Source organism: Etheostoma spectabile, chromosome 13, assembly GCF_008692095.1.
Source record: "Etheostoma spectabile isolate EspeVRDwgs_2016 chromosome 13, UIUC_Espe_1.0, whole genome shotgun sequence".
Classification (NCBI taxonomy): Eukaryota; Metazoa; Chordata; class Actinopteri; order Perciformes; family Percidae; genus Etheostoma; species Etheostoma spectabile.
In genome coordinates, this window is record NC_045745.1 from 20,141,162 (window position 1) to 20,155,070 (window position 13,909).

At 40.1% G+C, this 13,909-nt stretch overlaps 3 protein-coding genes across 7 annotated transcripts in view; 2 read left to right on the forward strand and 1 right to left on the reverse strand.

The window, feature by feature from the left end:
• The window catches only part of LOC116700764 (ras-related protein Rab-39B), a 13,051-nt gene extending 3,759 nt beyond the window's left edge, over positions 1 to 9,292 (reverse strand). Inside the window, exons 1-3 of one of the 2 annotated variants that reach the window (XM_032534210.1) lie at positions 9,281 to 9,292; positions 2,243 to 2,247; positions 701 to 788 (exon numbers count right to left, since the gene is read on the reverse strand). The gene's annotated coding sequence lies outside the window, so the exon portion shown is untranslated. Of the gene's footprint in view, positions 1 to 700; positions 1,088 to 2,242; positions 2,248 to 9,280 lie in introns of those variants that run through there. The other variant, XM_032534209.1, reaches the window with a different exon arrangement.
• rab38c (RAB38c, member of RAS oncogene family) lies at positions 1,400 to 5,983 on the forward strand. Its single transcript, XM_032534211.1, has 4 exons — positions 1,400 to 1,894; positions 2,712 to 2,842; positions 3,926 to 4,063; positions 5,141 to 5,983. The coding sequence occupies exons 1-4, from the start codon at positions 1,702 to 1,704 to the stop codon at positions 5,300 to 5,302; spliced, it is 624 nt and encodes a 207-aa protein (XP_032390102.1). The 5' UTR covers positions 1,400 to 1,701; the 3' UTR covers positions 5,303 to 5,983.
• Positions 9,293 to 9,950: 658 nt separating the features above from the next.
• Positions 9,951 to 13,909, forward strand: part of LOC116700763 (phosphatidylinositol-binding clathrin assembly protein) — a 27,104-nt gene continuing 23,145 nt past the window's right edge. For all 4 annotated transcript variants that reach the window (XM_032534205.1, XM_032534206.1, XM_032534207.1 and 1 more), the window contains exon 1: positions 9,951 to 10,892. In XM_032534205.1, the coding sequence (XP_032390096.1) occupies positions 10,763 to 10,892 (130 nt within the window). In that variant the 5' untranslated portion in view covers positions 9,951 to 10,762. The remainder of the gene's footprint in view (positions 10,893 to 13,909) is intronic.

The window sequence follows — 13,909 nt, forward strand, 5'->3', positions numbered from 1 at the left end:
ATGACTTGTATCAAAATAGTTAACATTTTTTCTATCTGTAGTCTACATCTTTTTTACACACATGAAATTTGAATTCAAACATGATAGGGAACAAAATAAAAGAATTTAAAATCAACGCACTGTAAAACTTCTAAACCATGAAAACAACAGTAGCCTAAAATGACACTTTCCTTGTTAGAAACAGAGGATCTGTTTAACAGATTTAGATTAAAAACCAATTTGCATTTAATTCACAGAATGTGTCGACCACATGGATTTTTCTTGGATTATGGCTGCCACCATGAGGGAAGCGTAATAGGCTCATATCACCTCAGCTGTGTCCATGTGACTTACAGATGGGTGATCTAATTTAAGGGGAAGGAGGGAGGGGGGAGAACACTCCTCTCCAACTCAATAAACATTGGTGTGTAGTCAGCCCCCATGTGGATAGTTGCTATATAATAGCTGGGTGTCATACAGCAATAACATAATGAGGCCTTGAAGCTAGCAAAACACAAACTGAAGCCACTGCTTCTTAGAAGACATCAGTGCTGCCCATTATAAGATATCCTGCAAAGTTTATTTAAAAAGATGAGGAAATTAATTGAATCATGAGGCTCAACCCATTTAACTTAATTCCAGTATTAAAAGGTACATTATTTACATTACTGATTAACATTCAGGAAAACAACCTAATAAAAATCACTAAATAATGACCTACCTTAAAGTTAAGAGCTTAGTTCCACGTAAAAAGCAAACCCCATATTGATGACTAGGCTGTGTCTTCTAAAAACGACCATCCAGAGTAGTTGGATTAGCCGCCAATAACATGAATCATATTTCCAGGCCTCTTGTCCACCATTAACACATGATCCGTTTTAAAGATAAAACCAGTCTGTTGAGTGTGTAAACCGACAGATGATCCGAGCTGCTGGTTTATTTGACTGTTGACATTTTGGTGAGGATTCGCGGATGAAATGGCAGCAGGACACAACAGCAGCATCACACGTCTTCCTCGCCCTCATCAGCACCATTACCGTAACTGCACGCAGAGCAACGCAGCAACAATACTCGGTCATACTGCCTCCTTGAAAGGCTGTTCAAAAGGGAAAGCAAAAAAAAACCTGTAGGCCTACTTGCAAAGTGGACATATTTAACATAGGCTACAACACTGTTTACAACGAATGCTTTCTCACCCTAACCCCACCCCTCGGAGAGACATTAAGCTACAATGAATACAAATTGGAAATAAAATACATAAATAAAATATAGCCTACATAAACTAAGCAGGCACATGTTGGCCTACAGATTTAGAAAAAATAGAAAAGTCTCAACCTATCCAAGAAAGTTCAATTAGCTGCGTGACAATTCAGAAGCCGGTTTGTTTTACGAGGACTTCTTGAACGCACCACTTGTCATTAACAGCTGTGTTGGAGTTGCTCACAGGAGTCGTCAGTGAAGTAAACTGATTTTGAACGTCATGTGTGATTGAACGGGAGGACTGCAGTCATCACAGGCAGGCTTGACGGCTTCTTTGGCAAATCTCGATGATATTGGATCATAATAACATTTTTGTTGTGCATTGGACCGAAGAAAATGTCCTACTAACCCAATAAATGATTCTCTACTTTCCCTACCTTTACTATAGTTAGTTTACAGTTTTGCAGCATCCTTTAAGTTAGTAATTCTCCGAGGAGTTGTTTACCCTGCAGAGCTGCAGCCATGCAGCAGGAGCTTTTGTTCAAAGTCCTGGTCATCGGGGACTTGGGAGTCGGAAAAACGTCCATCATCAAGCGGTACGTGCATCAGATCTTCTCCCAGCACTACCGAGCCACCATCGGAGTGGACTTCGCCCTTAAGGTGCTGCAGTGGGACAATGACACTGTGATCCGGCTACAGCTGTGGGACATAGCAGGTCAGTCTAAGTTTAACGAGTCACATAGCCTACTGGTTTACAGGTTTTATTATTGCATCAGATGATTGTTAAAACTATACAGCTCTGCGGGATTTATTTTCTGTAGAAAAGAATGCATATTTTACTAAAAAATTATCTTAAGGAACAAAAACCTTTTGTTTTCCCTTCAGCAGCTTGGAAAATCTGTAAATTCTTTGAGATACTTCTGGTAATAAGCATAAGCTTGATGGCAGTTTTATGAAAGCAGGAGCATGTGAAAAACAGATTTATTAAAAATATTGTATTTGGACAAAACATCTCCAACTTATCAAGCAGTTTCTGAGTCCTCAGTCTTGTAGCCTATTCTGCCAGTGCTGTACAATTATATTCACTGCTTTCCAATACAATCAACTCCTTTCAAAAGCCTCTTCAAACAATATAAAGAATAAAATAAGATAAGATAGATTTTACTTTTTCTGTTATGACTCAGTGATGTACAAACTTAGGTTGACAAGATGGAGATTTTTGAAGTGAGTGATGTGAACTCCCAGTGAGAGTGTGAGTTTGTCTGCTGGATGCCTGGGTCCCTCCCTGTCATTTGAAGCCTGGTTGAGGAATGTAGACCTTGTGCCTGGCGGTGACCCAAGTGATCCCATGCTCATAATGTCAGTCACATGATGGTGGCTACTGTAAAATAAACACACTCACACAAACTCTCTTTATTTATCACTAATAACCATGCTGTGAGTTGATTTAATTTTACAGACTTCAAAGTTGTCTTTACATAATTGTGTGTGTGTGTGTGTGTGTGTGTGATTGGCTGCCCCATGTGTCCCAGGACAGGAGCGGTATGGGAACATGACTCGTGTCTATTACCGGGAGGCGGTGGGAGCGTTGGTGGTGTTTGACGTGACGAGGGCCTCCACTTTTGACGCCGTGCTGAAGTGGAAGGATGACTTGGATTCCAAGGTCAGCACACTGGGACCTTTATTTTTCACTTGTCATTCTGTCCCTTTCAGGTGTAAAATTCCCATTATACCCACACAAAGCCCGACACAACCACACAACAACAATGTATGCTAACAATTTAGGCTGTGTTATTGTTTTGGTTAAAAAAAAGATACATTTCTAATTGAAATCTAAGCTTAACTCACAGTTACTGTATGGACATCATCCACATTACAGTCTAAATAGCCTTAATTTTCATTGTAGCATTTCAATGTCTTCTGCTTGTTATATTTACCTGGGTTTAATGTACTTTGGGAACAAATTCAAAGTGAGATTATGCCAAGAAAGGATTTAACAGTTGTCAGAGGCACACGTGTGTGTGTTGGGCGCTCCAAAGTCCAGCACTCTATAAAATGTGTTTGAAGTGTGTACTACGTGTTGTCAAGCCATTTACAAAGACAGAAGTGTTTACTTGAAGACAGGATGAAAAGCATGCTGTCATACAGTGGGGCGAGAATTACTCAAATGGGAAAAATGGCCCACACTTTAGGATAATTTGTCCGGGAAGGCCTGGTGTTGCACTTCTACACGCAAAAAGTGACACAAGATATTGTGTTAAAATTTGAGAATTGAAAGCTTAAGTAAGTAATTGTGAGCTTCCAAAGCTGTGAGGGGAGGGGGTTTCAGATGCTATTTTACCATCTGAGAAGCATTCCTGTTAAAGCATACTGACACCTTAAAGTGGCTGTAATCAACATGTTACATAACAATTTATCAAATGTAAAAGAAAAGTGACAATGTAAAAGGTGTTATTAGAGTTGTTGGTAACACAAAAAGAGGGTAGTTATTGTTTTTGAAAGAGTAACGAATAATTAGTTACCCTTTTTAAGAAGGGTAGTTACCTTTCTGAAAAAGGGTAACTACCTTTCTGAAAAAGAGTGACTACTCTTCTGAAAAAGGGTAACTAATCATTCGTTACTCTTTCAAAAACAGTAACTACCCTTTTTTTTGTAACATATTTTAAAGTATTCCAGAGTTGTTCTATATTAAGATAGATAAGAAAAGGGTATAACAGCAGCTAACCTGTCTTTCTTCTCTCTTAAGGTGACCCTGAACCACGGGAGGCCAGTTCCAGCTGTACTCCTGGCCAATAAGTCCGACCAGCTGGGTTCCCAGCAGCCCAAACTCGACTCCTTCTGCAGGGAAAACGGCTTTGTAGGCTGGTTCGAGACCTCTGCAAAGGTACAAAAGGGGAGATACTGGATAGCCTACTTGATTTTGGATGCAATTACTGCAGCAAGTCAAATCAGTGAAAAATACAGTTAGTTAGATTGAGGTGACAGTCACATTTTTCACAAATCATTTAATATACTAGTGATTTCAATGCAAATAGAAAAGGCTAAAGGGCTTTTTTGATTAACTCCCAAATGGAAAGAGTTGTAAAGGGGCTTGACTTGAGGCAAAGACTTAATTCAGGGCTAAATCAAAGTCATTGGCTCTATACATAATGTACGCAGTCAGGTTGACCTAGATATTTGACCGGCTAAAATAATAGCATTGTTATTACAGAAGTCCACTTTAAAAAAGAAATGATTCTGAAAATTAATGTTGGGCATTTCAGTGCAAACACTAAAAGACAAAAAACATGATTTGCTGTGCTCTCAAGAGACAGAGGAATGTCTGCAGTCTGGTGTGAATTCACCTACTGTTTTTTCCTCCCGTTCAGAGACTGTCTAATTAGTTACACACGGGGGTGCGAGTCAGAGACAGTAGTGTAGCTAGTTAACGCAAAGGCACACAGACAAGACAGACACATTAGCAGTGTGCCACATCCTGGCTTCTTATTAGTTCAGTGTGCGATGTCAGAATGAAAAAGGAGACAGTCAAATAAGTCAAAATCAGACTTTTTCCTGTGCTGTATTTCCCATTCTGACTGTGATACAGGCTGCATTAGACATGTGCGCAGCGGTGCTTTGCTAATTAGCACTAAACTCAAACTACAACTGACTCTCATGGATAGGTGACTGTTTTGCAGATATTTGTTCATAAACAAAAATACTGGACACATTGAAATTTTGACCTAATGATGGCACTAGATAGAAAGTTAAGGGATCTACAAAGTCAGTAGAGTTCAACTTTTGGGAACCATGAATGTCTGTTCAAAAATCCACAACAATCCAGTCAATGGTTGTTGAGATATTTCAATTTGGACCAAAATGGTGGACCGACCGACCCACCAACGTCGCCACTATGGCTGTGTGTGGAGTGGCAAAAGAGTACGTGATTTCTTCACAAGTCTTCTTTTGTTCCCTCCCTCAGGAAAACGCAAACATCGAGGAGGCAGTGCGCTGCTTGGTGGAGCACATTCTGAACAACGAGGAGAGCCCGGTGGTGGAGCGAGACCCCAGCTCCCTCGTCCTCTCTGGATACACTAACTCCACAAAGGATAATTCCAACTGCTCGTCATGTGTGAAATGGTGACTCCTGACCAATCATAGACAACCAGGAAGTGAACAACTGTGAGGCCACGGCCACAGAGATAAGTTTGGCTCAGGGAAATTGCCTTAGGCTATCGTGATTACTGAAGAAAACTGTAAAACATGTTGAACTTTGTACCAATGTTCATGGGCTGTGTTCACACTGCAGGCCAACAGGAGATCTTGAGCACAACTTTAAATACATTTAGACGTGAAGATCCTTTAAATGTCTGACATTTAGTTTTTTTTAATTCAAGGTAGTATAAAAAGTCCTAAATTTAGGAAGATAGGCCTTAGCTGAAGGCCTTTCAGACTGATATGTCAACTTTTTTATTTTTATCGTTAAGAAAATTGTACAGTATTATGTTTTTTATTAAGTCATTGTCACTTTTGCATCTGCAGTGTGAACACTGACATAGAATCATGAAGCCTTCATGCAGTGTTTGCACTTTTCTCAGCCGATCATCATGCAATCTGTTATTAGATCAGTGGACAAGAGTGAGTCAAATTAAGTAATTAAGAGATGTAAAAACAGCTAAAACTGCAAATGCTTAAAATGTTCTAAATGTTATGCATAATGTGGACCTAATATTGTGCTGACTATACCACAAAGGCCTGAGATGATTCATTTGAGATTTACCAAAGTGAACTTGAACCTCAAATTAAACCTTGTGGTTAAATACAAGAGTGTGTCTCCATCCACCCAGTCCCAACTCATGAGTGAGACTGAGAGGAAATTATTTCTACATATCCAGGTTTCTGTTGCTTACCAGCTCAAACTACATACTTACAGTCAGATTCACACATATATAATATGTTTACTGTGCATAAAAATGAATTTGCTCGTCCATACAAAATCCTAGCAGCACCTCTAAATCTCAAAAACTAACACATTATATATGGTTTGCATAAACAAATTGAAGAGTTTAAACATCACCTAACCTTTTTATGAGCATTAGGTGTTGGACTTTTTCTTGGCTCTGAGCAGATGAAACAGTCTGGCACTTAAGCTCCCTGTAAAACGGCGAATTGTCTCTTAGTTGACTTCAGTTTTTGCGTGGATTAAACAGACAAGAAGAAGGTATGCTTTAATAATCCCACAAGGGATATTAATTCCAGTACAGGTCTAAATACACACACAGGACCTATACGCATGCATTATGTCTGGAGAGATGTCAGCGTGAGGTGGCTGCTTCACAGGATGGTGCCTCACGCAGTTGAGGATTCAGTGCCTTGCTCAAGAGCATTTTGGTTCCCAAGCCATGTCCCCACAGACCAAGCTACCGCCGCACCCAAGATACAACGTGTTATTAAGTGAGCCTTTACGTTGCTGAAATTGTGTCACGTTTTGATAGAACCAAGGAAGCCATCTCCCCCTATTTCCAGTCATCAGGATAAGATAAGATAAGATTCCGTCATTTTAATTTCTCAGCACTCCTTTTTCTTTGGCCTGATCCTTGGATAGGGATACTAATCTCATATGACAGCTTAGAAATTCGAGATATAAATGATCTCTGTCAGACACGGATGTTCTCTCTCCGGTAGGTCCAACGAAAATTGTATTTACAATAAATGCAAAACGACAATTACTCGTTTTCTGGTAAATATTGACAAAAATAGTATATAAAATAATAAACAAGAGCTCACATATAGAGTAACTTAAATATGCTTTAAATAAACATATACGGCCATTTTTACCATACACATCCATTAAACTTTCAGGCTCTGTGTGCGGCAGTACTTTTAGAGTACGTGCATGCATACAGTACATCGCGTGTTCATTTTGTCCCACCCCCGCTGATCTGTAATGGCCGCTAGGAGTCACTTTAGACTGGTGAATTTAACTAAGCACATAACATGAATATGAATTTTTAACAGGTATAGCCTACAGCGTATACAAATGTTCTCAAACAGTATTTACAATGTTAAATATTTTAGAAAGGTTTTTAACCTTCTTTTAAGGACCAACATTTTAAACAAGTTTTTAATAGATCTTTTTATATTCACTTTTATAAATTTGCCCAATTCATGACTCTTCAATTTTGATCTCAACAATTTAAAAATTGTAGATCAAATCAACCTATCACACTAACATACAGTTGTTGGTGCTGAGCTAACTGGCTGCTGGCTGTAACTTAATATTTAACAAATATGTATCTACTCATCTAAAGCTGAACAAGAAAGTGAAACGGGTGTTTTATTTCTTTGAGATTTTGTTTTGTTCAAATGGATTTTTAATATGATCTGGTGCTCAGTTAGTAATATAATGATTGAAACCATTAAACCTCTGTACAAAAAAAGATAGCATGTGTTGACTTCCCACAGTGCCCCGCCTTATTTCTTCCCATGACCTTCAGGGTCATGTTGTCATAATCCAATAATATGAATCGGGTAGGATGTTCTTTAGAGACTAGGTTCACCTAGTTTCACTGGGTTTGAACTGAGCAATACATGAGCTAATGCATAGAGTGGTTAGAGTGAAATTTACTGTTCACGGACACTTGTGTTAGACAATGAACTAACCTCCTATCTGTCCTTACAAAGGTTGTACTATACATCCGCTGAAGATCACAGTCTTATTTCTTTGCTGATCTGACGTCAAATTGATCGATTTATGTAACATTAATACAGAGCACACATCCCGTGTATAGACCTTTTCTTTCACACTGATGGAACTGATGGGCTGGAAAATCTGCGCTCTCATAATTAAAATCCACAAGAATCCTTTGCAGTTAGAAATGTTGGGAAGGTAATGGAGGAGAGTCAGTTTAGCAGGGGTTAATAAAACCTAACGGCGTTTAGAGGATTGAGAATTCCTTAGCAGAGGTAAAGTGTGAACCAATTTACAATATTTGTGGTTCTTCTAGTTCTACTCTGTCTTTTCATAATATACAGTAGCATCTCCTTTTTATTAATCCCTTATTTCAATTTCATGATGTGGTTTACAATTCAGTCTGAAAAAGTAAATGTTTCATTCTAGATATAAATAACATTTATAGCAAACCTGACTCACTGTCAAACTGTTGGCTTTGTTGTTGGTATGAGGCATTTTCTTCAACCCTAAAATTGATTTCTTGCCAGACAAAACCCTGCCGTGCTGCTCTTTTTAGCACAGTGGCGACTGAACAGCCCTCTTTGTTGAGTCTGCCTCCAGAGATATTTGAAATTCCATGTTTTCGAATTAGGCATCAGCTTTATATTTGACTTCACTTCCTTTGATGTGTAATAGCCTGTCCTTATAATGCAGCACATTTGTTACTGCATTTGAAACAGAATACATGCAACAAAAATGTATTTGTTAAACAAAAACGTATGCTGCATCGTTCATTCAGGCTTTTTGCATGTGTCACATCCCGTCAGCTCAAGTCAACACATTTCACCTTGAAAATTTGGAAATCAGCCTTGACATTTGACTTACTTCACAAAGAGAGCAAAAAGAAGTGAAACAATTTGTATAATTGTCAACTGAATATGTTCAGTTTTTGAACAGCCGCAGTGTTTTCCTCTCATGTATTAGGGTACACTCGAGTCACAGTTTCTCTAAAAGATAATTAACTGGCTAGAAGAGTCTTTGAGGATTCTGGAAATACTGTCACTGTCACCCAGAGGGTTTTAATTGGCTAATTACTTTTAGACAAACCGGCGGTTACCTCTATGACCTAAACATATTGGCCTTTGACATTCTGAACTGTTGAAACAAGACGTCTGAGGACTTCACCTAGGCTTTAGGAAATTATAATGGGAAATCCTCTTTATTTTTTTGACATTTTAAATTGATGGATAATAAAATAATCATTAGTTGCAGTCTTAGTGCAATATCTTCTCCTGTATGCCTTACTAAAAAGGCACAAGAAGAGCAGTGGCTTGATAAAAACAATATTGGGTATTACAGCCATCACAAAAGTCCCTCCCTTTCACACTACTTCTGATTGTGTTAAGTTGTTTTGAGGTTAAGAGCATTTCCAGGCAGATTCCCAGGAACGTTGTCTTTAACATCAATCCAGCAATATTTTTGTATTGGAAGAAGGAGGATTCCTGCCATATGTAGTTCCTATTGAAATGTATTCAGATGTTGGTCTTTAAAATCAAGCTGGAACCTTCACTGAATAATCCCAGATGGTATTTACTTAAATGTCATCAATAGTGGGAAAGTTGGAACTAAATGAATCCAACAGGCAAATTATTTTAAGGCTACAAGAAATGTCACCAAATGGGAATCTCCACAGGAATGTTAGAGGCTAGATTTCTATTATGGTACCATAATAAAATACATTAAACTATCACTGCAAATAAAAAGGTTGCAGGCTAATGTCATACACATCACTATAAAATAGGTTAGATCAGGGTCCCCACACACATTTTCAGTCATTATTAGCTGCAAGAATCACACTGAAGCATCACACAAATCACACAGATCAAACGTTTGTGTTAATGTTATCATGGATTTTCCTCACTATGTGTCTACATTTCATTGGACGGCAGGTAATCAGGGAGAGTTCACTCTTGAGCCCTCCACATGCACAGAACCAGCTGATGCCTTCCCTTGCCTTGAAAAACTGGGGACACCTTTCTGCTTTAAGATGCCCTCCCCGGACTCGAGAAGTAGCCCAATCGCCCTCCTTTCCTAGTCACCTGATTCATGTACTGCCATTTTACACACAAGTTTGACTGGAATTGGCCTATCGGCAACCTCAACACAGAATACACCCTTTTGTAAGGAGATTAAAAAGACTGGGGGATAAAAAAGAAAAAAAAGAAATCATAGCGGCTAAGTTTAGATGCAGCCAGCGCGGGGTGCTGTGTGGATCAGGGAGCTGTTTGCGGTCGGATCTGTGCGTAGATTCAGAGGAGAACCCGGGCGAAGAAGAGGAGAAAAGGGAAGGACAATGCTGTTTTATATCGTCTTTGAAAAATTAGTCTTCAGTCATAGTGGGTGCCGCATATAGGCTATTTGATAATAATCACCGATAGGGTTTCGATAATTGCCATCTTTATTTCGGATTCATCTCTTGTACACACCGCCGTCACCTCAGGGATAGCCTTCATTACAGTTTACTGCACATTGTCCTATATTATCATAAGCTACTACTCTTGATGCAGGTCGCTCTTAATTATAGGCCTATTTCAGCATTTTTTTTTTTTTTTACAAAGGCTAATATCGTGTTTCTGCAACTGGGTCATACATGCCTTGGACTGAATATTAAAATGTTCCCTGGATGTGACCTTCTTATGTTTTATTTGGCCGCCGCATGAATTCTCCCACCGGATCCTCGTCGGTGTACGCTGCTGTCCTCCTCCTCCTCCTCCTGCTCACACGGCCGATTCTCGCAGAGGGCACTACCCTCCTCCCTGCCTCTAAAGACATTTTGATCGTCCTCCCCGGTTCCCCCCACCCGGACTCCTCGACCATCACTCCGCCTGCCACCTCTTTCACCACCACCACGAGCGCCTCCTCCTCAGTAACATGTCGGGACAGTCTTTGACGGACCGGATCGCCGCCGCGCAACACAGCATGACCGGGTCTGCCATCAGCAAAGCGGTCTGCAAGGCCACGACGCATGAAGTCAGCGGACCCAAGAAGAAACACCTTGACTGTAGGTTAAGCATGCCATCACTGCTCACAGTATACATATAGCCTGCATGAATCCAACAACCCGCATCTTTCCTCACAAAGGATAGCTTGTATAAACAGCATCTGTTACGCTTCCACTCTCTCTATCTCTCTCTCACTCTCTCGCTCTGTCTCTCTCATCCGGCCTTTTATGTTTGCTGCCTCTTTAATTAGACACCATTACATTCCCTTAGATTAAAATGGGATTTACGCAGAAAAGCGCGCGCAACAATGTGTCTGGACATTAATGTAGCCTAAGCACTAGCCTACATTTAAGTATAAGGCGAGGGGCAATCAGCAAGGTACAATCTGTGCCATGTCATTCAGGGGAAATAGGCCACTCTGGTATGGGCTAATCATATTGCAACCAGCCGCTTTACAATACAAGCCTATCCATTATTAACGTCACTCTCAACGGCAGCACTGTGAGGCACTTCAGTACAAAATGTGCGTTAGGCTATTTCTGCGGCATCACCAACATTTTCGCATCATTTCTACAATCCCATATTCAAGTTCACTGTCACGTCCTCTGGCGCATTATTGTCATTAATGGATGTGTCACTGCTGTCAGTCCGGAGGTGCTTGAGGAGGGAGCAGAGAGTCAGCGTGTAAAGGCCTACTGTATACGGCTGGTGGGTGTTACAATGAGGCGTTAAAGCAGACAGATTCTTTATCTCCACATTCTGCTAATTATCTGTGTGTGTGTGTGTACACTGCAGTAATTATGTACACAGGGACGAGGATTCTTCCCATGTAGATTTTACCAGTGATTATTAGGTTAGGTGGCTTTTCTGCCTCACTATAATTACTTGGCATGATCGATGAAGAGCAGGGGTAATCAATGGTGATGCCAGTCAGACTCACAGGCAGTCAGTCCAACAGCTAGAACAGACAGACAAACAGACGGGCGAATAGCAAGATGGCTAATCAAGAGAAAATCAGTCCGAGAGAAACAACAAGGCAGGTAGCCAAACAGCCTGACAGTCAGTTGCCCAGCTACACACCCAGCCAGTTAGCCAGCAAGTTTGGCAGTGGATTAGTCAGTCATGTCCACAGTAAAGGTGTCACTGGGATTTCTGGGCTCCCTCACAAGATGTGCCACCAGGCAACTCAACACAATACATCTAAATTAGGGCTGAATTACTTTGCCCTGTACTAAAAACGCCATTATAGCTGAAAAGGTTCAGAAATCCACTTACAATGAAAAGCTCTTATGTGACTCAACAGTACTAGTAATTGCTGCTTTGATTTTATACACATGTTATCTTGGTGGTGACCAACACTAAAAGCTAATTATTTAGGTTTTTCAGTGGTATTACTGCTGTAGCCATTTTTGAGGTTTTATATTTTGGCTGGTCAAGATGGAAACTAGATGATTTCTAAAGCTACATTAGCCAACACTGGCTGTGATTATGTTTTTAATTTCTAAAGAAAATCAAGCCAAATGATGAGTCCAAATAAAGTATTATTATAATTGCTGAGGAAAATATTCAGTTGAAGGCCATTAGCGGATTGGCAACGATATTGGTTTATTATTGTGGTTCCAGCCGAAACCACCGTTTTATTAGAATACAGTACCTGCAGTTATGAAATGGGAGTCAGTAGTCCACCTTGAGCAACTGATATGAGTCAGTCTCTCAGAAACTAGTAAATGTCACTTAAATGTGGGTGAAAGCAGATATTCTTAAAATAGAACTGCATTTACATGACTAATTTTCATTCGTGAAATGGATTACATAAAGGTCTATATCACTGGTCTCAAGGACAATGATGTCTCAGAATGCAGTTCATTCTGGTCGAGGTGGTTACATGAGGCAATTTTTTTTTTTGTTCTGATCCGGCTCTTATTCTAATTGTTAATGGAATAAAAAGCTCCATGCCAAAGCAGAAACTGAAGGCCTGGCTCAATTCACCCCCTTGAAGCTTGAATTGAATTTTTAGCTGAATGAATGTTTTGTACTTGAGCCAGTCAGATGCAGCTGTTCTAATAGACACAGCTAGCTTTCACGCAAAAACAGTTTCTATTTCCTGCTAGAGGGGCCCCTCTTCTCCATGCAGGACATGATATAACTCTCTGGCATTTTATTGAGTGCAGACACTGCACTTCTTAGGTTAAGGGAAAGATGCAGGAAGGAAGTGTGTTTGTAATCAGGAGGTCAGTGGATCTACAGTAATCCCTTCCCTCGGCTGGCTGAGAGGACTGTGGTGGGGAAGTGAATAAAGAATACAAAGCAATGAACTCAATTAAAGGAGTGAGTTGTACAAGACTGTGAGTCAATCTCAGGTCTGAGAGTTCAGGTGTGTGTGACCCACGCCCTCTTTATGCAACTTACCCAGAGCACCACTGGAGTCAATTTTTATTTATTTAACTTGCCCATTAAACAGGGTCTAAAAAGTGGCAGACACTTGGTCTGTATTTTGAGGTAATGGAGTGGCGCAGCCTTCAGCAGGCGGGTCTTCAGCAAATGGAACAGAATCAATGTCGGAAACGGACTAGACTTAAAGGAACAACGTATGACGAAACAAAGGTTTCTGGCAAATATTTAAAGTAATTTCCACTGGGACTAACCTAGACTACGTTCGGATTGGAAGGACAGAACCTGGGCAGTGATTCTGGATCCGTTTACCTAAAGAGGTTTGATAAATACAGACAACATTTCAATTCCCTTTAAAATATACCCACCTTTATCGATCCCTCTTTGCCAAGCACAGTGAAAAGAAAAGATGAATTGCTGTGCCATTTCTCCAAATGCAACGCATGATAAATCAAATGCAATGGCCATTGAAGCCATTCACCCAGATCTTAAAGGCATCTTTTTTATTTTTTATTATGGTGTCATGACCTTGACAGACTGGTTGGTGACATAAACGGCCAATGCAGATTATTTACTACCCCACAGCAAATGATGAGCATGACAGACAGAGTAATGGGATTCCACTTTCACTAGGCAGTATTCTGCATGGCTAAGATAGTAGAGAGTGCCGATAGAACCAGATTCA

Excerpts from the sequence above, each read along its gene's own strand:
- rab38c (XM_032534211.1), top strand. The coding sequence starts at position 1,702 with ATGCAGCAGGAGCTTTTGTTCAAAGTCCTGGTCATCGGGGACTTGGGA. Across the intron at positions 1,895-2,711 it reads ACAGCTGTGGGACATAGCAG|GACAGGAGCGGTATGGGAAC; the intron begins GTCAGTCTAAGT and ends CATGTGTCCCAG. Across the intron at positions 4,064-5,140 it reads GGTTCGAGACCTCTGCAAAG|GAAAACGCAAACATCGAGGA; the intron begins GTACAAAAGGGG and ends TCCCTCCCTCAG.